The sequence below is a fragment of the Styela clava genome, chromosome 7, assembly GCF_964204865.1.
Source record: "Styela clava chromosome 7, kaStyClav1.hap1.2, whole genome shotgun sequence".
NCBI classification, from domain to species: domain Eukaryota; kingdom Metazoa; phylum Chordata; class Ascidiacea; order Stolidobranchia; family Styelidae; genus Styela; species Styela clava.
This window is the reverse complement of record NC_135256.1, coordinates 14,115,201-14,139,149: the sequence shown is the minus strand read 5'-3', so window position 1 is coordinate 14,139,149 and position 23,949 is coordinate 14,115,201. Positions and strand designations below refer to the sequence as shown.

General features: G+C 37.2%; 3 protein-coding genes across 41 annotated transcripts in view; 1 reads left to right on the top strand and 2 right to left on the bottom strand.

Annotated features, from left to right (window-relative positions):
- Window positions 1–5,180, bottom strand: part of LOC120327573 (regulator of nonsense transcripts 2-like) — a 62,108-nt gene extending 56,928 nt beyond the window's left edge. For both annotated transcript variants that reach the window (XM_039393899.2, XM_039393898.2), the window contains exons 1-6: window positions 5,052–5,180; window positions 4,466–4,527; window positions 2,679–2,840; window positions 1,851–1,931; window positions 975–1,127; window positions 436–489 (exon numbers count right to left, since the gene is read on the bottom strand). In XM_039393899.2, the coding sequence (XP_039249833.2) occupies window positions 436–489; window positions 975–1,127; window positions 1,851–1,931; window positions 2,679–2,840; window positions 4,466–4,527; window positions 5,052–5,073 (534 nt within the window). In that variant the 5' untranslated portion in view covers window positions 5,074–5,180. The remainder of the gene's footprint in view (window positions 1–435; window positions 490–974; window positions 1,128–1,850; window positions 1,932–2,678; window positions 2,841–4,465; window positions 4,528–5,051) is intronic.
- Window positions 5,181–10,144: 4,964 nt separating this feature from the next.
- On the top strand, window positions 10,145–15,536 carry LOC144425136 (uncharacterized). Of its 2 annotated transcripts, none has more exons than XM_078114508.1 (2): window positions 10,145–11,413; window positions 13,786–15,536. In XM_078114508.1, the coding sequence occupies exons 1-2, from the start codon at window positions 10,445–10,447 to the stop codon at window positions 13,879–13,881; spliced, it is 1,065 nt and encodes a 354-aa protein (XP_077970634.1). In that variant the 5' UTR covers window positions 10,145–10,444; the 3' UTR covers window positions 13,882–15,536. The 2 variants fall into 2 exon arrangements, with proteins under 2 accessions (XP_077970634.1, XP_077970633.1); XM_078114507.1 differs by having other exon boundaries at window positions 10,297–11,413; window positions 13,786–15,532.
- Window positions 15,537–18,444: 2,908 nt separating this feature from the next.
- The window catches only part of LOC120328603 (uncharacterized), a 69,453-nt gene continuing 63,948 nt past the window's right edge, over window positions 18,445–23,949 (bottom strand). For 34 of the 37 annotated variants that reach the window (XM_078114267.1, XM_078114304.1, XM_078114270.1 and 31 more), the window contains 6 exons: window positions 22,992–23,199; window positions 22,320–22,455; window positions 21,742–21,875; window positions 21,052–21,127; window positions 19,879–20,062; window positions 18,445–19,321 (listed from right to left, as the gene is read on the bottom strand). In XM_078114267.1, the coding sequence (XP_077970393.1) occupies window positions 19,906–20,062; window positions 21,052–21,127; window positions 21,742–21,875; window positions 22,320–22,455; window positions 22,992–23,199 (711 nt within the window). In that variant the 3' untranslated portion in view covers window positions 18,445–19,321; window positions 19,879–19,905. The remainder of the gene's footprint in view (window positions 19,322–19,878; window positions 20,063–21,051; window positions 21,128–21,741; window positions 21,876–22,319; window positions 22,456–22,991; window positions 23,200–23,949) is intronic. The other 3 variants (XM_078114268.1, XM_078114269.1, XM_078114271.1) reach the window with 3 other exon arrangements.

Below are 23,949 nucleotides of genomic sequence, written 5' to 3'. Positions count from 1 at the left end.
ATCAATATTTTACTTTGATAGTCCGACCATCTATGATTCTATAATTAGCAACCAAGTGTAATGCAAAAGAATACTGATATCAGTATTTAGCAGTCGTTAAGCAGTTGGTAAAAATTACTAACAATGTCATCTTCTATCGGGTATAACAATTCGTTGACTGATTGCACAATAGTCAATCTTATACTTATAGGAAACAAAACCATAAAAGTTGTGATATAATCACGAACTGGGGCATAATGAATGTAGCGTAGAAGACAAAAGTATAAATGCATATTAAACTTATCAGTAAAACATAACAAACCTGATATCTAATATGCAGCAAGCTGGACAAGTTGGTGATGAGGCCAAGATTAGGCCATTTGTTATTCAGCATATTTTATTTTAAAAATGACTAAATATTTTATCAAAACTAAGAAACAAATTCAATGTACTCACTTCAGATACAAATCGTAGGTCTGTGCGAAGTTTGCTCATGATGTTGCACAAATTCTAAAAAGACAAAAAATAGTCAAGCCTAGTGATCAAAGCGTTGGACTTGACTATATTTGTACTGCAAGCTTAAAATCCTGAGTTCAAATGCCATGCACAGCGCCTCACATAAGTCACTACGTATAATAAATAGAGCAGGCAATGCTGAGCGGCAAAGATTCCAGTCATTTCAAAAATTTCTGTTCCTTGCATATCAGTGGATATTAGTATGAAGACATGTAGACATTAAGACAAGACAGGTAAATATCTAAAAACGTTGTAAAATGATAGTTCATAATCAAATTGAATCTAGTTACGCAAATTCAGGCAACTTGCAAAACAATATGAAATATCTTTCATAAAACATCTACCTCAAGATACTTTTAATATACCGTACTCATTTTCTTCAAAGTTTAGATTATATCAGAATCATCAATATAATTGTTTGTTCATAGAAAAACTGACACAGAGCATGCTAATATGGCAAACTGTGAGGAAAAACTCACTGCTTTATCTTCATTTCTCTGCTGAAAAGTTCTCCTCAATGTTTGAAACAGAAGAGTTGTAAAATCTGAATATCTTCGATGCATTAGGGAACATATATAAACAGCGCATGGAACATCAGACATTTTCAACTTGGCATCCACAATTGTAGAAACCTATAAAAAATATACCAATAAGAACACAAACAATTTCAAGATTTTTTTAGTTCTTCCCAACAGGGCTGCATTCTGCACACTAATACCACAACCTCAAAATATTGACTTGATAAAAAAAGGAGTCAAAAGACAACTTTGCTGTGTGTCTCAAAAATGACATGACCCACAATTGTCCTATTTTGTCTATACCAACCAAGAACATAGCATTAATTCCATCTCATATGCTCACTTTAACAATTTACCACACAATTTTTATCTAACACAACACAGAACAGTGGGACATGAGATTCAGGGGACTACAATCTTCATTCACCAACCATGCTACTGACATCAAAGAACCTGGGACTGGAAGACATGGGGAAAGTTCCGTAGCACAGACCAAATTACAACTAAAAGATTTCGACTCAACATCGCCCACATGTGGTTGAGATAATATTTCTGTTTAACTTCAAATATCTTTCGGTGTTGACATGGTGGGTCCAAAATGTTGCACTTTGCATATATTGCAGCATTGCAAATTTCCCATAACTCCATTTTCTAATCAACATACACAATAACATTCCATTTGACCAATAAAGCAATGACCAATAAACCAATGGCTTTTTGGTGCAAAGGCACTATTACTGAAAGGAATGTTACTGATAGCGAGCGAAATGGGTTCATAAAACTACAGTTACACAATGATAAACCAACATTATCCAAGTATATATGTATAATACTCACCACTTCTTGAATATATCTGGTCAAGTTGAGAGAATTGAATTCCTTTTCTAATGAACTTCTCTGTTGCTCTGTAAGTTTTCCCTGCAACAATAATGGCCTTGGATAAGTTTTTGAGTATAATTGTACACAGGACTTCAAAGTTGAGACTCGGAGGCGGGAGTTTCAAAATTTCAACATGTTTTGCTAGAGTAAGAGGCTAAGAGCTACATTTTTAAACTCCCCTGAGTCGAGAGTCACGGTCAAAATTGTGAATTCTTCAAAGTCGATGTTGGAATTCCAGACTGACAGACTTTCAGCAGTGATATAGAAAAGTTGAATATCTTTACAGAAACTTAAACAGCATTAATTTTTGATAGTCTGTTGAAGGATACTTGCATACACCAAATTGTTTGTTATTGAAAGTTGATTTCCTCCAATTTGGAGCTAGAAGCGTGTCAAAATTTCTTAAACCTAGTCAGAAATCGAAGTCAATATTTCCTCGACCCAGAGTCAGGAAGGAGTTGGGTACACCCATAGGGTGTGTACCAGGTTAGGGTTAGGCCATTATTTTATTCCGATTTTCCCTATTTTGGTTATATTACGAGTTCTGGGACTGTCTGTGTTAGCCGAGTGAATATACCCCCTGCCCCCTTTATAAAACTTGATGTAAAACAGGTGAACAAAATTAGTTACCTCCACATTGGTACACACACATCTGGAACACCCAGGAGTTGATTATGAATTTTCCCCCAACTCAACAGCTCTGCCTGTACTACATTTTCTTTGAAAATGACACAAAGTTTCACCGAATGGGCAGTAACATAAAAATCTGTCTATATAACTACTTACCAATTTTTTAACAAAAGCAGTGTTTTTCTTCAAACTTGAATCAAGTTTGTGAAAATAATCTTCATCAGGTCGATGATCAGCAGCATTCTGATTTTGAGTTCTGAACTTTGATTTGGCGGCATTCCTTTCATTTGTCTCTTTCAATAAGTTGGAGGCTTGTTCCTGAAATTTATAGTTTGATTGAACATGGATTAGAGCAGTAGAAAAAATTTCCAAACAATAAAACAGATTATTAAGGATAATACAGATAAGGAGATATTGGAACAAGCAAACCCTCTCATATTGTAGGCTGGTGGGTTTTTGAATTTTTGATATGGCTTCTAAACAGTGTGAAATTTCTATATATCTATGCATTCTTTCTTTGCTTAACAAACATTAATATATAAATCCAATACTGCAATATGTCATTTATAAATTAATATATACAGTCTTGTGATACTATGTTTTAAAAACTGAATAGTATCATCCAAAGCTGCCCATTATAGTTTTACCATATTCAAACCAAAAATGATTTCAGGCATTTTGATTATTTAATAAGTAAGACCAAGGAAAAGTCCTCAAACTGCTCTATTCTAAGATTGATGCTATGATAATAGCCTTGGCTGATGGTATTTAACAAACTATAAGTTTTTGCTTGAAGTGCAGTACATAGAAATAGTTAGAAAAAACTAACATATGTCGAAAGATTGATTCCACGATATAGGATGGGATAGCATTCACATATGTATCCAAGGAAAGATGACGGTGCAGCACCAAGCCTATTCCTAACACTTAGCATGATGGATATGGATTCAGAATGATGACAGTCGGGACAATGTTTAAATCAGGGGTCTCAAACTCGCGGCCCGCGGGCCAATTGTGGCCCGCAGGACGATAGTTTGTGGCCCCCGCCTTGGTATGAAAGTTTAATAATGTTAGTGCGTCCCGTAAGTCACTCAGCTCAGTTAGAATGATTGATGCATTTAATATATGATCAGGACAAGTAGAGCAAATTAAATATTTTATAATCTATCCCCCGAAATGGCATATGCGGCACGGTAACCTACTAGTACCATACCTGTAGGCATGATATTCGATGGACCTTTGACCCCAAAGAAAATTTTCTTTTACCTCACCATTGCAAATTCTTGGTGCTTACTTTAGAGGTGGCTTCGCAAGTTAAGGCCTATAAACTGGGGTATATGTTTCACGTCATCATTTTGATTCAAAACATTTAACAACCTGTTTTTCAACAGTACCAGTAGAGAAGTTTGGCCTAGTCTATCACAGCTATTTCTAGATTACTTTTTGATTACTACAATTAGGCTACGACGCCCAAGCAATCAGAATCATTATTGAGTTCTTTGATTCATACTCAAATTTCTGAAAAACAACCCAAAACTAACAAATAGCATGCAAAAACGAGGTAATGTTTACAAACATGCCTGAAAATCTTTCTGAGTGACAAGTGTCTGAGCGTCTGCGAAAAAGTCTATTGTTACGTCACTTTTTGGGCCTTGCTGATTAGCCAATGTTACGGAATAAACAAGGAAGTAGATGCTCGGGGAAAGGTCCATCGCGGAATTACTTACATTTATGTTTTTGACATGTTTTGTGTATAGAAAAATAGTGGAAAAGATTTAACTTTTCAAGTTTAATGCTTTTATTGTGTAAAACCTGATGCGGCCCAGACTCACTAGGGCTCTGTCTCGGCGTCCCCCAGGTAAGTTGAGTTTGAGACCCCTGGTCTAAATGATTCATCAACGCTTCAAATATTACTGAAAATAAATTTTTTCATCAACTCAAACCTTCTCCTCTTGAAGCTTTTTCTCATCATCTTCTGTGGTACCTCCAAGTTCAGTTTTATCATCTACACAAAGATAATAAAAAGTTAGAAATTTGACAATAAGCTCATTGCTCATAGTCTATCGGCCAAACTAATAAAAATTTAAACTATCACATAACTGCATGATCTATTCAAGGAACATAGAATTCGCCATATTGCAATTATTTTGACATGTTTAGATGTTATTCTACGAGTAGTAATGTCTCTTGCCCAATATATGACCAAAAGTCGCAGTTTTTAAAATGACTGTCAACAGTTCTCAAATAGAAAAGTTGAGTTTGAGCATTGCTTAATTTAATGCTAACTTAAAATAGTTGATGTCAATGTTATCGGTTTAATGATTTACCAGTTTAATGATAACAAATTCCACAGAGCAATGCTCTTAAAAAAGGTAAAAGATTAAGTCACATCAAATTGATTCAACATTCCCGACTAGATCATAACAAAAAAGAATTTACCTAGTTCATCAATGATTCTAATCTGTTTAAACATATAAAAATAAACCTCCATTAAAATATGTGTATTTTATACAAAATCCATAACTGTACCTTTCTCATCTTTATTGTCCATGACGAACAGTAATTGCTGCCTCTATGCTGACTTGTTATATATATATCACTCAGCATTTAGACATTGAAATTTATTCCTAATTTTCCACTTTACAATACCAAACTGAAAAATTATATTATAATTCATAAAAAAACAAAATAAAAAAAATATCATTGAGAGCTGCATATAAATAACCTAATTTTTCAGCCTCTGCTATATTTAATAGATGTACCTCTTTTGATCAAGATAAAAACATCGAGCCAAAATATTATTAAACAATGTTATTTATGCTGCGTATGGCCACCATTGCAATCCCCATTTATCAGTAGGGCACAGGAACGACAGCAGATGCATCAGACTCAGATCATACCATGCTTGTCTCAATAAGTTTGATCAATCGCGGCATGCAGTAGTCGTTCATTTTAGTTTATTTCTCAGTGCGGGATTGCCTATTTGTGCCGATATAGAGGGCCAGACTGTCTGGTAAGTGGTAACGGAGGGGTATGTATTCACTGTTATATTTGATGTATTTTGATGTGGGGGCTATTCCTGGATTTGTTGAACCGCATCGTACTATATGTGCTGACTAAAAGGGGTGAAAGCAGATTGCCAGACTACACCGTCCAAAGCTTGGTTAACTTGATCTTGTAGTTACAATTCACACTTTGTCAAAGAAATCATTGTGACAAGACCGATCAGAAAAATCTAATACTAATGCAAAAATACAGATACCGTGTTTGTCATTTTTTTGTTTCTTAGGATAGTTTTGAGGTTAAATAATTTACTATTCCAACAAACAAAAACAATATTTTTGCTGAATATCTATGTTCAACTTGAAAATTTGCACAATTTATTGTAAATTGATAGAAATAGAATTTGGTAATGAAAATATAGAACAGTCGGAGAGTTGGATAAATATTATTTATCAGTTTCCAAATTCCAAAAATATCCAGTCATTTGGTTAAAAAAAAACACTCCATATGACTCACAAACAAGGGGCCTCCTGCCCGACGGCAAATGCCTCATATCACGCCATGCTTGTCTCGATAATAATCTAAATTAATCGCAGCCGTCATGTGACCAAAATTGCTGTTTTTTGAATGCCACGATAAATAAATTATTTTTTCTCCAGAAATTCAATGATGGCGATTTTAGATTGAGCTTTTTTTTAGTTTATTGCACTATATTTTTACCGATATTGAAAGACAACAATGTAAAGACGTTCTCAAAAATAGGGGTGTCTGTTCATCGGCAAAATGGGATTCTCCGAAACAAGACAATGTCATGTGCCATACTGACAGTGTAGTAGTAGTGTTTCTTTCATCACTATGGGAAAACAAACAGATGGCAAATGCTGAAATGTAAACATTTTTAAAAAAAGGTGAAATCCAAACTTATTTTGGTCTGGTCGTCATCAGACAGTCCAGTAATCAGATGTCAATAATAATTTTTTAAATGCAGGTGTTGTAACTTATTTCTAATCTAATGACATACTGTAGCCCAGCCACAGCCTACCAACAGACCTATACCGGTATTCAGACATTTAAAAATAAATATAACCATTTTAAATCTGTAAATTCATCAAAATACAGGAATACTGAAATAGGCATTTCTTTTAAATTTCAAAATTCAGAAATTGGGCATCTCAGGCTGAGCTCAAACCGACTTGATTCTAATATTTATTGTTTATGTTTTGTGTACCGGTATGGTTTTTTATTGGAGAAAATCAGAACATACCGGTACCGTACTTATACTCAACTTTGGATTTTGGTTAACGCAATCCATCGTCGCCGGTCTTCACTTAAAACCGCAAGCTTTGGTACGGTAAAATGCGTACGGTGCCGTACCAGTACCGGCACTCTTATGTTCTGAAATTACTTTAATTAAATACTGAATTCCAACCATGCATGGACTAGTCAGAATAACCTCATTCATACGATCATATGGCATCTTACTTAGGCTTACCATAAATCTGAAACAAAAAACCGGGACGGTGCGATTTGGCAAACATTCGGTCGATTGCCAGTCTTGATAATATTGGAACGTCTACCATGCCATTGCGGGTATATACGGCTGTAAATCTCTACTGATCATTGAATTAGAAAAAACACAAAAAATTAGTTTGTATTATTCATTTAGACCAAAAGTATTTGTCCGCAGATGGAACCTTTCTCAAAAATTTTTGTTTTGATTTTGTCATAAAACTGATAACAAGAGACATCACCATTAAATTTGCAGGTTACGGAGTGGTTTTATATTTTCTTCAGGCATTCTGCACCTGCTTTCGGACCAAAATTTTTTAACAATGGAAAAAATCCTTTTAACAGATGCCGATTTTCCGAAAAACAAAATCAACCAATTTGCTGCAAATTCGAAATGCTAATATTTCTGTTAGAAAAAAACGTTAAACATCTTTGTCCACTTAATTTCAACCGGCAAAGTAAGTCAAATTGCATTTGAACCATGCTCAGATAAATATCTCTTTATCAGTATTCGTAAAAGTGCATCGCTATTCAAAATCTGATCAGCTAACCAAATATATCATTTATCAATTTTGCAGACCAAACACTTCAGTCCAGTTTATTTCACTCTTCAAATTTGTCCATATGTGTGGCCTGGCAGCATTGTAGGCTTCATCGTGCAGCTCTATATTCGATAGACATTTCTCGTAAAAATCGCAAACATTCTTTTTAAATACAAATTTTTTCCCTGCAAATTTAGCTTCACCTCTGACAGAATATTTGCAACATCTACGGCAGGGGTCGGCAACCTTTTGTCGCCCGCGGGCCAAAATTAAGGGTTGCGAGTCATTGGCGGGCCGCACATATTTTTAGAAAGTTGAAACTGAACGAATGATAGTTTTTATATTAAAAATCAAGCAGTGATACATCTCTCGAATAGAATATAGATTTATTTCCTCATTGCATCTCAAAAAATTCCGTTTGAATATTTTCAGCGCCATTGAACCCTTTGCACTTAGCATCAACTTTTCTGCGTTTTGTTGCCATTCGAGCTTGAAGTAAATCATCATTAAATTCAGAGGAGAACAACGGATAAATGCACCAACTCTCATTTATTTCTGGCTAAACGTGCAAAATCAGCGAATCCGCTTATCAAACAGCGGACATCAGAAATTCTAACTGTGTATATTTACAAGTTAATGCAAATTTAGCCTCAAAAAAATTTGAAATCAATTTAGAGGTGCAGTCAAAACTTTGGTCATGAATAGCAGTGTGATAGGTAAATGTCGGCTGCCAACGACACAGAATCATCCGAATTTGTTATCGCAAAATTGGTCAGTCGAGTCGATGCTTCAATGTTATTGTTTTGTGCTTCCTGCTTTGGATATGATCGTTGACATCTGAACGTCCGCCATGACTAATAGAAGAACAGATCTGCAATGCGTACAGTGTACCTTTCCTCCTTCAGTTTGCTTCAAATAAGGTAAATCTTTCTTCAACTCATCAGAAAACTTGTACTTTCTTTTTGGCATTTCGACAACTTAACGACATTGCAGTTAACGCCAGAAAACGCATTAAAACGTATACCAATTGTGACATAACAATAGAGCGATTTCTCTCTCTGAACTAGCAAAGTGTGTCGCAAAACAGTGGTAAATGGGCTGTCACCGTTAAAAAAAATTTGTAATATTAATGAATTTGAATTTTTTACCCATGAAAACCGTGCTGACAAACCGGGACATTTGAGTCAACCGGCCGGGACGCCGGGACAGCTTGTCAAATCCGGGACTGTCCCGGCTAAACCGGGACGTATGGTAAGCCTAATCTTACTGCTGTACTGAAAGGTACCGGTACAGGTAAATATTAAATAAGTTAACCAACTCGCTCTCATTAATAGTTATTACCGTACCGTACACGTAAGACACAGTACCGGTACCGTGTGTTACGCTACCTGCTCAGTCAGTCAGTTTTCTGTGAGAGTTGCTACCTGTGTTAACTCCATCCATCACTCCATCGCCCAAGTTCTATGGTTAAAGTCCTTCAGTATCAGCATATATTATGTTGACTCCCAAACAATCCCCCTTCCCAAATTTACGGTCCCGTAACGGTTAACCAGCTCCAAGAGTCCAAGCAGCGGCATCTCTGTACCGTCATTTTCCGGATTTTGAGTTGGTGCGCTCCACTGAGGTGTATCTAGAGATGTACCGATGTATCGGTATCGGGTATCGGTATCGGCAATATCGGCCATTTTTTCGGTATCGGCCATGTATCGGTATCGGTTAGATTAAGGCCGATATTTCCGATATATTTACGTTTTTGATATGGTCCAGAATGTTTTAAAAGATAAGTTGGAATACTACTTTTTAATTTATTTTTTGTCTGGAGAGATCGTGAGCTATGAGCCATACATGTCCCTACCCCCGCGAGAGAATATGATTCACGTATTTTTAGCTATTTTCGCTGTCAAATTTTTATATTGACATTTTTAATATTACATAGTAATTATGAAGAAATATATCAACACGGCACATAACAAAAAGCAATTAGGCACCCAGTTTTAAATCATACAGTGGAATTGGGGTCCTTATTAACGGCACATGGACTTTTGGCACGGGTATAAATTCTGACTGTTTGTCGTCAAGTACGAGTGTCATTTAGTCCGACGACATCGATAAACTAAATTCCGACACAATTATCCCTCTACGCAGATATTAATTTTGTTTAACAACACAATTTCTTTATAGATATATTGACATGACCGCCTAGCCCTAGAGGGCCTAGAGTCCTAGACTGTCTCAAAATATATGATAGCAATTGTATAATAATATAAAATAGTAAAGTAAAAAAACATCCTCGACGGTTATAGGTAGGCCTTCTTTTGGTCGGTGCTGATTGATATTCTTTCATGTTGGCTTTGACTTATTGCGTCGACGATTACGATTAGCCACGAAATAAAATATTTGAAAAATGCTTTTAATTTGAACGTAGGACGGCGGCTCTAGAATGTGTGGGTGATATTCGATATTCTCTTAAACACGAATAACGATATTCGAAGGTCGCGATATTAACATTAAATTCAAATTGGACATCCCGGCTTATGAGTTTTCTAATTGAACACCGAGCGCCAGTTATATAATAACGAGTGTTTGTCCTTTATTGTGTGATAATAAGTGTTTGTACTGCCGACGCATCTGAAGCGTCGACTGATTACGATATGCCTCGCTGATTTCGTTTTCCTCGTATTATTTCTCTCGCGCAATAGCGCGTGTTATCGTGGATAATAAATTCATTCCTGTTCTGGATTTCATACAAGACGTTGCTTGTTTTTCTGTGTAAGGTCTTTGGCATTGTAAGATAACTACGACCTATTACTGGCGTGGTGGCAGCGAAGACGAATTCTACGCTGTATATCTCCTATACTGAGGTTAACAATGGCAGCTGTTAAAGCACCAAAGCAGTGGCCTCTGAAGAAATGTGAGACAATCACTTCCTTCGAAACATGGAGACAAAATCTGCTATACACTTTAGCCCTGGATAATAACTTTACGCCTTTTCTTGCCCCTGACGTCCAATGGGAGAAACAAACCAAAGCTAACCCACTGAGAGGTCTGACCGATGATGGAGAGGCAGTAGCTGAAGACCGCAGAAAGTCGGCAATTCAAAAAAACGCCACTTTAGAGTTGATGCTCGGACAAATAGCAAATTATTGTCCGATTATGTCTCGCAACACCATCGTCAAGAATTCCACATCTTTGAACTGTATTTGGCAAGCGCTCCGCATGCATTTTGGGTTCCATACTACCGGCGCCCATCTCCTGGAGTTAGCCAATATCAAACTTGAAGATGGGGAAAGAGCAGAAGACCTTTACCAACGCCTAGTGTCTTTTTTTGAAGACAACCTCGCTACCACAATTAGCTCAATTACTCATCACGGCTCTGTGCCAACGGAAGACGAAGACTTAACTCCTACCTTGGAAAATACAATCGTTTATTTCTGGTTGTCTTTGTTGCACCAGGATTTACCAATGCTCGTTAAGCAACGTTATGGAACTGAGCTGCGTTCTCGCACACTAGCTTCTATCAAACCTGAAATTTCAGGAGCGCTCGAGTCGCTATTAGACGAGCTGGCCTCCATGGAATATGCCAAAGTGTGTAGATCTCTTCACTCTCAAAAGTTGAATTCAAAGAAGGATAGTTCCAGCCGCCGCAACATTAACATACGTCAATCATGCCCTCTGTGCAAGGAAGGGGGTCGACCATTCAAGCATTACCTGAGCCGCTGCCCTTTCCTTCCTGACAACGATAAGCAATTCATGGCTAAAGCACGTATGATCAGTACGGATCACGATGACATGGATCCTTTGGTGGACATAAGTTCAGCATCTTCTGACTGTCCTGAGGTAAATCCTAACTCTAATCATTATATTTACCGCTCACGACGTGTTAACATATGCCATTGCCCTCACCTGGTCTTGTATTGTAAAGGAAAACCCATCCGTGTCGTGCTCGACACTGGTGCTGAGTGTAATATGATATCTCTATCCCTTGCTAGTCTTTTGGGCGCCAAAATATCAAAGTGCTCTCAAAAAGCTCTACAGGCTGACGGATCATCATTTTTAAATGTACTTGGCGAAACAGCTATTACCCTATCACTTGATGCTGTTTCTATGCCTTTTAAAGCACTGGTAGTTCAGCATTTAGATTCCGACATTTTGGCTGGCACCCCGTTTATGGTCGAGAACGATATCATTTTGCGACCTGCAAAGCATACCATCAGTATTCGTAACCTTCCTCCACTGCCATATGATGATAAACGTCTCAATAGTGAGGCTAGTCACCCGCCTCATATTATTAGACACTCCAGCAAGTCACGCGTCCTTTGGCCTGGCGAAACTATGACAGTTCCCTTACCAAATCATTTGCTTGATGTTGACGAGGTGGCTGTCGAGCCTCGCATCGATTGTCAGTCCGTTACCACTGAAAAATGGTTAACGCCTTGCATTGCTCCCCGCCATAACGATTACATCCTTATTCAAAATTCATCATGCGAACCTGCACGTATTGACAAGCATCAACAATTCGCCCAACTTTTACCTGTTATATCTCAACAATCCATTACCCAGTCTACCAACCATAATTCCTTCGTTCGACCATCCCCTCCGTTTGCAACCAACATAAAAGTCGATCCTGAACATATCCTGCCCTCAGACGTTGTCGCAAAATTTCAACACTTACACCAAAAGTTTGATAGCGTGTTTAACCCGAGCCCTCCCGGTTACAATGGAGCTGTTGGTCCCTTCAAAGCTGTGGTTAATATGGGACCTACCCAGCCCCCTCAACGGAAAGGTAGAATACCTCAATATTCGCGTGATAAATTAGTTGAGTTACAGCAAAAGTTTGATGAACTTGAGGCATTGGGTGTTTTCCAAAAACCAGAATGCGTTGGGGTCACTGTGGAATATTTAAACCCCTCCTTCTTAGTCAAGAAAGCCTCGGGGGGTTATCGTCTAGTCACTGCATTCGCAGATGTTGGGAGATACTCAAAACCACAACCTTCCCTTTTACCTGATGTTGACTCTACTCTGCGCAAAATTGCATGTTGGAAATACATAGTCACGTCGGATCTCACAAGTGCCTTCTATCAAATCCCACTTGAAAAGAAGTCTATGAAATATTGTGGTGTGGTAACACCATTTCGTGGTACCCGGGTATATACCAGATCTGCTATGGGAATGCCTGGATCTGAAACTGCATTGGAAGAGCTTATGTGCCGGGTTTTAGGTGACCTATTACAGGCTGGTATCGTAACTAAAATAGCAGACGATTTATACTGTGGGGGAAATACTCCTGAGGAATTGCTCCGTAACTGGAGTAGTGTGCTTTCTGCCTTATCAAAATGTGGTTTATGTTTATCTGCTTCCAAAACTATTATAGCCCCCAAGTCAACCACCATCCTTGGTTGGATGTGGTCAGAAGGCATAATTAAAGCATCCCCACATCGTATTGCCACATTATCCACATGCGACCCACCTAAAACTGTAGCAGCTATGCGGTCCTTTTTAGGAGCTTACCGTGTTCTTGCTAGAGTCATACCCAAATGTGCAAATTTTTTGTGTGACCTACAAAAAGTCACTGATAACCGTGCTTCCCAAGAAAGTATTTTGTGGAATGATGAGCTACGTCAAAGTTTTCACTCTGCTCAATCTCATTTATCTAGCAACAAGTCTATAACATTACCAAGACCCAGTGATTTATTGTGGCTAGTTACTGATGGTTCAGTTTCACATCCGGGTTTAGGAGCCACACTGTATATTACACGTGAGGGCGAGACACACCTTGCTGGTTTTTTTAGCGCTAAACTTAAGTCTCGCTTCACTTCCTGGATTCCATGCGAAATCGAGGCCCTCAGTATTGCATCTGCTATCAAGCACTTTGCTCCCTATATCATCCAATCTGCAAATACTACACGGGTTCTAACAGACAGTAAGCCTTGCGTTCAGGCCTTTCAAAAGCTATGCCGAGGAGAGTTTTCAGCTAGCCCAAGACTCTCAACATTTTTATCAGTCACAAGTCAATATCAAGTCACCCTGGAGCACTTAGCGGGTTCTAAAAATCTCCCCTCAGATTTTGCTAGTCGTAATGCACCGCAGTGTTGTACTAATAACTGTCAAATTTGTGCTTTTATTGATGATATCAAGCAACAACCTGTCATGCGTGAGGTTTCTGTTCGCGACATTTTATCAGGCCACACTAAAATGCCGTTTACTTCAAGGTCTGCCTGGCTTACGATTCAAAAAGAATGTGCGGATCTTCGGCGGGTCCACGCTCACCTACAACAAGGCACCAGACCATCAAAAAAATTGACTAAGATCATTGACGTGAAACGTTACCTCATGCATGCCACTATTGCTAGTGATGGATTACTTGTTCATCATACATCTCGCCCTTTTTCCTCTCGCCAAGATCGTATTATTATTCCACGTCATTTCGTTGATGCTATTTTAACTGCTTTACATATTCAATTAGAGCACCCCTCCGCTCACCAATTGGCATCTGTATTTAATCGTTATTTTTTTGCTCTTGATTCTGATGCTATGATTAAACATGTTTCTAATGCCTGCCATCAATGTGCCTCCCTAAAAAAGTTTGTGTCCCGCCCCATACCACAAACTACCAGTGATAACTTACCATCCGTCGGATCAATGTTTGCTGCAGACGTTATTAAACAAAGAAAACAATTGATATTAGTCATACGAGAATGTGTTACCTCTTTCACACGAGCCTGCTTAATTGAAAATGAAAGAGAAGAGACTTTACGTAATGGTCTTGTGTGTTTAACTTTGGATATGACCCCTCTTGATGGCCCACCAGCATTAATACGCACAGACTCTGCTCCTGCCTTTGCTTCAATGGCAAAAAATAACAGACTAGCCAAGCATCGACTTACACTCGAACTTGGCCATTCGAAGAACATCAATAAAAATCCCATTGCTGAAAAAGCCGTACAAGAAGTGCAGGAAGAATTACTAAGACTTGCACCGGACAATCAGCCTGTTTCTCATGTCACATTATCAGTGGCCCTTGCTAATCTCAATTCACGACTACGCAAGAGGGGATTATCATCACGGGAAATGTGGACCCAAAGAGACCAATTCACTAATCAACAAATTCCTATGGAAGACAGACACATGATTGAAAAACAATATGCTAGTCGACTCCAGAACCATAAGCCCAGCCAAAAGTCAAAATGCCGTAACCCTATTCCTATATCTCCCATGATTCGTGTAGGTGATCTTGTATATTTATATGCTGACCGCAAAAAAACTAAAGCCCGGGACAGGTACTTGGTTGTGTCTGTCAATGGTGACTGGTGTAATATAAAAAAATTCATTGGTAATCAGCTTCGAGCCAATTCGTACAAAGTTCGAAAGTCTGATTGTTTTTTAGTTTCACCCACATTACCTTCCCCTTCCCAAGTTATACCAGATACCACAATCAATGACGAGAACTCTGAGGATTTCTATCCTCCGCTACTACCAAGCTCATTTGTAGATTTACTCCCCCAATTACCTACTGCGAATGTTCCCCCTCCTGGACCACCAGAATTATTTTTGCAAGATGGCCCAGCACCACAATCTCGCTACCCCCGTCGTGAGCATCGTAAGCCTTCATATTTGAGTGATTACATTTTAGAATAAGCCCGGTTTTGCATTTGTTTTGATTACAATTTCGTTTACTATGGCATTCGGTTTTTAAGTGACCTATACTTTCTCGTCATTCTACTAAGTTTTAGTAATGTTTTTCATAGTAATACCCATTATGGGAGCGAAGGAGGGATGCGCCAGTTATATAATAACGAGTGTTTGTCCTTTATTGTGTGATAATAAGTGTTTGTACTGCCGACGCATCTGAAGCGTCGACTGATTACGATATGCCTCGCTGATTTCGTTTTCCTCGTATTATTTCTCTCGCGCAATAGCGCGTGTTATCGTGGATAATAAATTCATTCCTGTTCTGGATTTCATACAAGACGTTGCTTGTTTTTCTGTGTAAGGTCTTTGGCATTGTAAGATAACTACGACCTATTACTGGCGGAGATTACTAGCGTTACTGTACAGTGTATCTTAATCAGTTGAAGCAAACACCAAACATTAATTTCATATGATGTGATATATCATTTTTCGATCTGAAATAATGTGTACTATGAACAACGCTCAAAGACCATTGTTTTAACCCGTCTGCCCTACACAGCACACCTAATTAAGTAATATTTACATAGTATCGGTATCGGAATATCGGTAATATCGGCCTTTTTGTAGTATCGGCGTATCGGTATCGGCTTTTTTAGCTGGTATCGGATCGGTATCGGCGACAAAAGTGGTATCGGTACATCTCTAGACTGTATACACCTCAATGGTGCGCTCTCGTCCTCTCACGCACTCAAAGAGTTGTATAAAATAAACAAATATTTTGTTGCAATTATATTCCATATTTATACCGACTGTGAGGCAGTAAGCGCGTTTTCACAAAAACCGTTTCTTTTATAGGCCTAGTGTGCAAATATTAATTGCTTGTCCGGTTAACAGTAGAGTCGTCGATTGGTCAAGATTCGACAAATCAGCTGCGTGATGGCAATGTGATGGTTACTAACGCTTACCGCCTTACGACAACCCTTCACCATGTAAGGTTGAAATTCGATATATTCATTAATATTAACCAGATAAACGTTACAGATAAAAGATGGTGGAGAAATGCTATGAACAAGTTCATGCATCTGAAACAAATCTGGCTCGGCGACGGGACGCATCGTGCTGATCGTTGAAAATACGCTTTCCATGCGCCCCTGATTATCCTTCATGGGTTACCGTGAGGGTAATCATGTGCAAGAGGATTGCTGGACTACTTTCCGCCGTAGGGTGGTTCACGTAACCGGTGGTCGGCTACGGCTTCCTACATCACCAACTACATACATGTATCTGAAACAAATAACTGACCCCTTGGCCTTACCCGACATGAACTGGTAAACGTGGTATGACAGGGGTTGCGTACCATTTTTTAGAATGGGTATAATATATATTTACGGTATAATATATATATATATATATATATCATGTTTTTATTGTGGAAAAGAACATAGACATTTAATCAATGTATTTATTAACGAGAAACTTGCTTTTGCATCTTTCTCGCGAGTCTTATACTCCTGTGTTGGTATTGTGTAGTTTTGAGTTCGAATGCATTTGAAAACGTTTTTCAGGGTGTTGAAAGTGAAAGTTTCTTGGTGCCCTAAGCACGTGCGTATTTTGATTTATGGTCAATTCGACCCTGACTACGGCATCCTTGCATTATTATACGCCTACAAATCCGTCAGCATAACATAGCCAGACAAAATAGAGTTAGCCTCGCGTTGTAAACCTTCAGTGAAATCGAATATTACCAGTAGGCTATTGAAGTTAAATGCTATTGAAACATTTACCGACTGACGCATTTAAACAATACTGAAGTTACGCCAAAATGCTGGTTAAACCTTCAACGGCTGACGCTTTTTAACAGTACCTCATTCCTGCCTTTAAATTGCCTCTTCCCCGGAATAAATATAAAAGCCCTATAGTATCCTAACCAATGTACAGTAGCGTAAACCGGTTTACAGAGCCTAGAATTTCAGCAGTTGTTTTCGCATAATCATTCCCCGTGGATTGATTTGAAAAAAGCACTTTGAATATAAAAAAACGGATGAAAATGTTCAGAGATAAGGAATCAGACTGAGTCAGCACCTTTTGCAACAGCATTGTTGTTTGACTTTACCGTTAATCGCTAATCATTATTAACGTTTTATTATTGAAAATTATTAGATTTTTGCTATTAGATTAGCTATGTTTATAGCTGATATTTTTAGTTAATTAAGTAGGTCCTAGTTTCACCCTTTCCGAAGACTTTACAGCGTTGTCTTTGACGCGGTAATAGGCAAATAGATAGATTGTTGGGGAAGAGATGACAGGTTAGCACGAGAATTTGGAAGATAATTCGAATCAAAACTCAATTAAAACAAAAACTGCTGAGAAACAGCTAGAAAGAATAACATGGAAATTTCCTTGAATGGCGGAGAGCTATATTCTAACAGTGGGTGACAACTTAATAGATATTATGCCTATAAAATCAAAAACATCGAAAATAAATTATTATAATACACCCAGTGCATAATACATTCGAAACGAAAACGCTAGTTTCAGTTACCTGAGCTTATAAGTTTTTTAACTCATCGAAAACAACTATATTTTACTCCCCCTCCTTACTGAAATATGTGTTAAATTTTCGCGCAATTATCCAGTTCAGGTTTACAATGAAAGTGATTAATCGTTTTCTCGCCTATCACAGCGCAATTTTGAAACGAAAAGGCGAGTTTCAATTAACAGAGCGTATAAGCTTTTCTAATTTATTCAAAACAACCCGTTATACGGAATGAAATATGTCTTTAATTGTCGTGCAACTACACAGTTCGGTTTTACATTGGAAGTGATCCATTGTTTTCTCACCTATCGCAACACTTAAAATGGGTTTAACTTATACCATCAAAAGTACGTCCGCTGTAGGAATTCGAAATATCATAGATATATTGTACATGAATTAGATAACTCTAGATGCGAGCTTTCTGCTTAATTTAAAAAAAATCACCATGATAATATTTAAGCATATTTCAGGTAGTTTCATTATTCACAGTGATTTGGCAACTCTTAGTTGATTGATTTGACAATTAAACAGAAATACATTACTGATAAAACGTCATTATCCAAAAAGAAAAGCGCTCTGGTAAACTGATACTCAACTTTCAGTTCTCATGACGATGCACATCTTCAAAGATTGGTTGCGATGCCTAAATCACGTCGCTAAGCTCCCCCTGTTAAAGTCCCATTTGTTCAAAATTATGAATACATTTTCATGCGAACTAACAATGCTTGGGGCATTGGCTTCATTTATTTGCGATAGGACAGAGAAAGAAAGAGACTACGGTAATGTATCACGCAATGAAATTGTGTCTTAGCTTTGTTAAATTTTAGAAATATTTTTGTCAAATAATTGCCAGCAAATACGCTTATTAAATCAATCCAAATGAATACTACAAAAATTCAGTAATTGTTAAAAATATTTACGTCAAATTACTCTATTATTCAGTTCAAAATCGGTAAATGTGGGTCATAAATGGATCGTAATTGGTGTTTGAAATTTCCAAATTACGCTCCAGTATACTAAATTTTGACCGAGTATACGGCTTCTCTTCAAAAACCTCAATCTATAATAACAGCGGCACAATCGCTTTCCAATTTCAGTCAAAATTGCAATCGCCACATTCATAATTTCAATGCTGGAATGTGGTTGGAAGCTTGTGAACAAAGCGCATCAACCACATTCAAGCTATTTAATTTTGAACTGTAATAGTTATGTTACATTTATACTACCAAAGAAGAAAGAACGAGAAAGGATAAAACAGTTCTAGTCATAACATATCATCAAATAGAAATAATCGAATAAGACACCTGATTTGAAAAAAACAAGGAGATTTATGTCACTTCAAGTTTTACTGTAGAATAACGAAGAAACCGAACAGGGAAATTTAATTAACCACTCTTTATGAAAACAAATTTTATGAAAATTTCTTATTGGGATTTCAGATAACATCGACTAAAGTGAGGATGAGTGTAGACTAGAACTATTGTTAGCAAACTACAAGCGTAAAAATAAAAAAAATCGTTGTCGTTTCCGTTTCCAAATAGTTTTACGCCAGCATGTCATCGAGGGTTCTTTCTTTATAGCTGTAACAGAAAAAATGGTTGATTGTACATGCAAATTGAATAACAAGTGTGAATGAAGAATTTTCAAAAAGTGCAGAACGCAACAGTCAATATATAACGATATTTAATTTCTTGGTAATTGACAACTACAGCGAGAATTTGCGAGAGGTCTAAACGGCAAGTTTCTTTTGAGTACGGCAAATATGACGATAAGCAAATTATTGGAAAATTAAGTTTTCAATAAAGTAAATTACTTGTAATCAGTGTTAATTAGGAGTCTCTAAACCAGGAGAACGCAGTCCAGTAGAGTCACCAGTCATTCGAGTCTGGAGTCGGATCAATCACTGAGCTAAGTCTCACTGGTAGTTAGTTGGGCACGAGCCCTGATCATTTTCATTTAGATGACTCTGATAATTCCGAGAATTTTATAAATGTCCAACACTGCGTTTAATCGATTGCATATGAATGGGAAAACATATTTGCAAAAAGACATTCAGTGAAGTAGACTTAGCTTGATTACAACGTGCAAAAAAGGGCAAATTACAAGACAAGGGCCATCATTCAGCGCAATTACGCACCGGAAAGATCCATTCGTTGAGCCTTCATCAACCTCGTCGTACCTTTTCCTCGAATCGTCGTTCCCACTGAGCCTCTGTTTCCCCTGGCGTTTTTTCTTCAAGTATAGGACCAGCATCACTATGATGGCTATGAGGAGAACACCGCCCAGAACTCCTAGGACAACACCTGCGACGGCACCGCCATCTAAAAATGTAATTGTGTTGAGACAAATGAAAAATTGAAGATTTATGAATTATCCGATCAAATTGTTGGTAGAAAAGCAGTGAAAGTCTTACTTGAATTTTACAGTAGATTGTTCCTACTATAAAAGCGAGATTCATTTCCATATGTGAAATAGTTTATGTGATGTGTGATGTTTTTTCGATACTACCCTTTCAATAATATATATATAAGAATTCTATCTGAGTATCACAGAAAAATGGAAGGATAATGACAATTCCAAAATAGGTGATTTTTACAGTAGTTCGTTTACTCGAGGGCGCAGGGACAAAGTAAGATTGATTTTAACAGCAAAACTACTTTACGCCCTTCTGTCACGTTGTGCTTTAAAAGCTTACAATAGAACCTTGTTTAACCCATTGTTTTTTGTTCTTTTAATGACCTATATAAAATGAGTGCATATAAATGACAAAAGTGCAATAATGAAACAAATCTGGATTCCAAATTTGTTGACTATATGTGCCAATAACTAAAAATGATTTCCGCCGGGAAAGCGAAGTTCCAACAGTAAATACTAATAATAAATGATGAACTAGATTGAGAAAATATGACGCCATCCATCCTAAACTTTGAAGGTAGTGGGCGAACAAATACCACCAAGTTAAATAAGATTTTTAGACATTCGATGAATAGCTGATTTGTCAACGACTTTAAATACCCAAAGTTCCAAATAAGGCAAGAGGCTCAAATTAAAACGAAAAATTTGTTAAACTGTAGTTGATGAAGCTGTAAAATTTAGATTGAAGAAATGCTGATATTTTTTCCGTCGCGATTATTTATTCTCCGACCTTTGTTTTAATAGTTTTTAAACCACGCTTGATGATTCATCTTCAATACAAACCTACAAAATCCCGTCCACGATGTAATTAATATCGATATCGTACAAAAACTACCCAATTACGACGAAGTGCCTATGATATACCAACACGTGTCCTCTACCAATAAATATTTACGTTAATATTGTCAGAATGCCGGCAATCAGAAGAATAACCACCATTACAGCAATAATAGTCGGTGTCAAGTCTTCCTCTGTAAAATTATTTCAATATTTCCTCTTGATTATGAAATAACATATGAATGACGAACTTGCAATATAATTCTAATAACGTGAATTGGGCTTAATTTAGATTTTCCTAATTTTGTCACAGTAATTGTAAAGGTAGTCTTCTGATTCAAGTAGCTATTCAGATAAAGGATATTATGTTTAAAAGAGCTTAACAAAAATGAAACAGGTTCATAACTCGGTATGCAGACTTTCCGCTCCAGACGTTCAAACCCACGAACTTTTCTGACCACATGACGGTTTGAGTTATGATTTTGTTTCTTATTCGCCTGGGAGTTGGTTGAAAATAATAATATAAAGATTCGTATCGATAGTAGATTAATAATAGGACATTTTTGACTGAAAATTAAAGTCATAACTCAAATCGTCTCATGTTGTCTTGTTGGATAAGTGTGAGGAGCGTGACACATATGTATATTTTTATGGCACAACACGCAGTTGTGAGAAATTTATGGCATGGTATCCCGGTACAAATGTACCAACAGTTATGGTTTGGCAGCCTATCAAAATGCACGCAATAAAAATCACAGATTGACCCCAAAGATAAAAAAAAATGACAAAAAATGTTTATCGAACATACTTGTTTGTTCACATCTTGGTCCTTGATAAAACGTAGTACATGAGCATTTAGGATCACCAACACCATCTGAAGCAGTACAAGTTCCACCGTTCACGCAGTAGTCGTCTCCGTTGTATTGGCATTGTGGTTCACAGCTGTAACATTAAAAATATATATATTTATATTGTTATCATCGCACTCAAGCAGTGATAAATTAATTTAAGTTACACAATTTCTGTCATAACGAAGCAATAGGCTAATTTCTGACATACACAAAAACAAATATTGATTCCCTCCGCTCTCCTAATTTGGAAAAAATGGTATATGGTTTATAATCCATATTCAGATGACCCCATCCAAAGAGTGCATAGGCCCTAGGCCTAAGGAGTAGGTTTTTTTGAGAGAAATTCTTGCATAAGGTCGATCAAATACCATTAATATTTATTATAACCAGGGTGAAAGATGGATCTTTGATTCATGGTGGATATGGAGCACCCTGAAAGATCTGTAATACAGGTAATATTTAAAATGATAACAAATAAACTATCGTTAGCTATTCTTGAACAATAATTTTAACAAGATATATTCTTGAGACCAACCTTGTTCCTGGATCTGTTAAATTCTTGTCTCTAAATCCAGCTTCACATTCACAGGAATATCCAGGATCTTGGTTTGAACATACAGAATTCACATGGCATGTTGTGTACAGCGTCGTATTTTGACATTCGTTAAAATCTGAAGAAAAAATACAATTTTGTATTAAATTTTGATGCTGGAAAAACACAGATCTACAGTCATAGATAACCTAATTAATGTAGAATTGAGGACGTCTGCATTTGATTGAGTTGATTTCACATAATTACGGTTGAGGCACGTAATAATGCTTTTTTTTAACTAACAAATAGTCTTTCCATAGAGAGAGAGAGTTAGGTGATAGAAAATAATGCAATCCCGACAAAGTAGCATTATATCACATCCTAAATGACCACTTTTGCTAATTTTATTCACAACCAATGGAAAATGCAACGGTTATGCAACAGAAAACATTGTTGCATTATGCTACATTCGAAATGGCCACTTTCGATCATGTAATGAAAGAAAACTGTTAGCCTATTCATGTAGTGGAGTAGGTTAAAATTACTTGTTGAGAACCCCTGATGTTAAATATTCACATATTTTCAAGTGGGGTATTGTATATAATATTTTGGGGCCATTCAATCCCTATCCTACAAGTCTTGGCTGTCATGATATAGGTATTCATACTAATGTACCTGAAACTGCCGAAGAATCAACAGTAAAAGCTCCAAGAACTGGTGCTGTGCCACTGGCAATAACTGCATTGACATTATCATTCAAGGTTGTGGAATTAGGAGAGTTAGGAGGTATATCAATTGTGCCATCGGCAATAACACTGCCAGATGAAAACCTCAAGTTCACACTAAACACCACAACATTGAACTCTCCAAACAGTCCGAAAATCTAAAAATGAATGATAAAAGATGAGATGAATGCTACATTTTTTCATTTGTATCAATGATATTTCTTTGAAACACTTTTTTGTCTGTTATTTTTTCAAACGATGATTTCGCATGATTTCGTGGTATCATATTATTTAAACAAATGAATGTAGTTTTTTTCCTAAATTCATCAAGTATTTGAATCTTTCCACAACAGTCATTGACCAATTTCATATTTGCATAAAATTATAATTACAAAAACGGTATCTTGAATTGTCCCTAAAATTTCCAAGTATTTGCACCTAATTAGTCCCTAGTCCCACAGAAACCAAATCATTAGCACAAATTCGCACTAAAATGATAAATTATTATATAAGAAAATAGTGTTTTGGACAATAGTAACAGTTGAAATTTACAGTCATGCTGAATGAGTTGATTTGAACATTAAATTTTTGAATTATAAACATTAAATTTTCAAATTATAAAGATTCTATCAAATTCTCTTATATTTCATATTCAATAATAGGATAGGATAGAATTGACATATTTATCCCGGGGGAGAGGAAAGCCGATAAGACGGCTTATCCATATGGCGAACCACGGCCTCTCGTCCGGTTACCATTCCAAGTCGGGTATGGAATTAGTTATATTGTTTGTTTTCGGAAGCATGGACTTGGTGGTGGAGGAAGCCGTAACCGACCAGCGGTTACGTGAACCACCCAACAACGGCGAGGAGTCCAGCAATCCTCTTGCACATAACCATCCCTACATG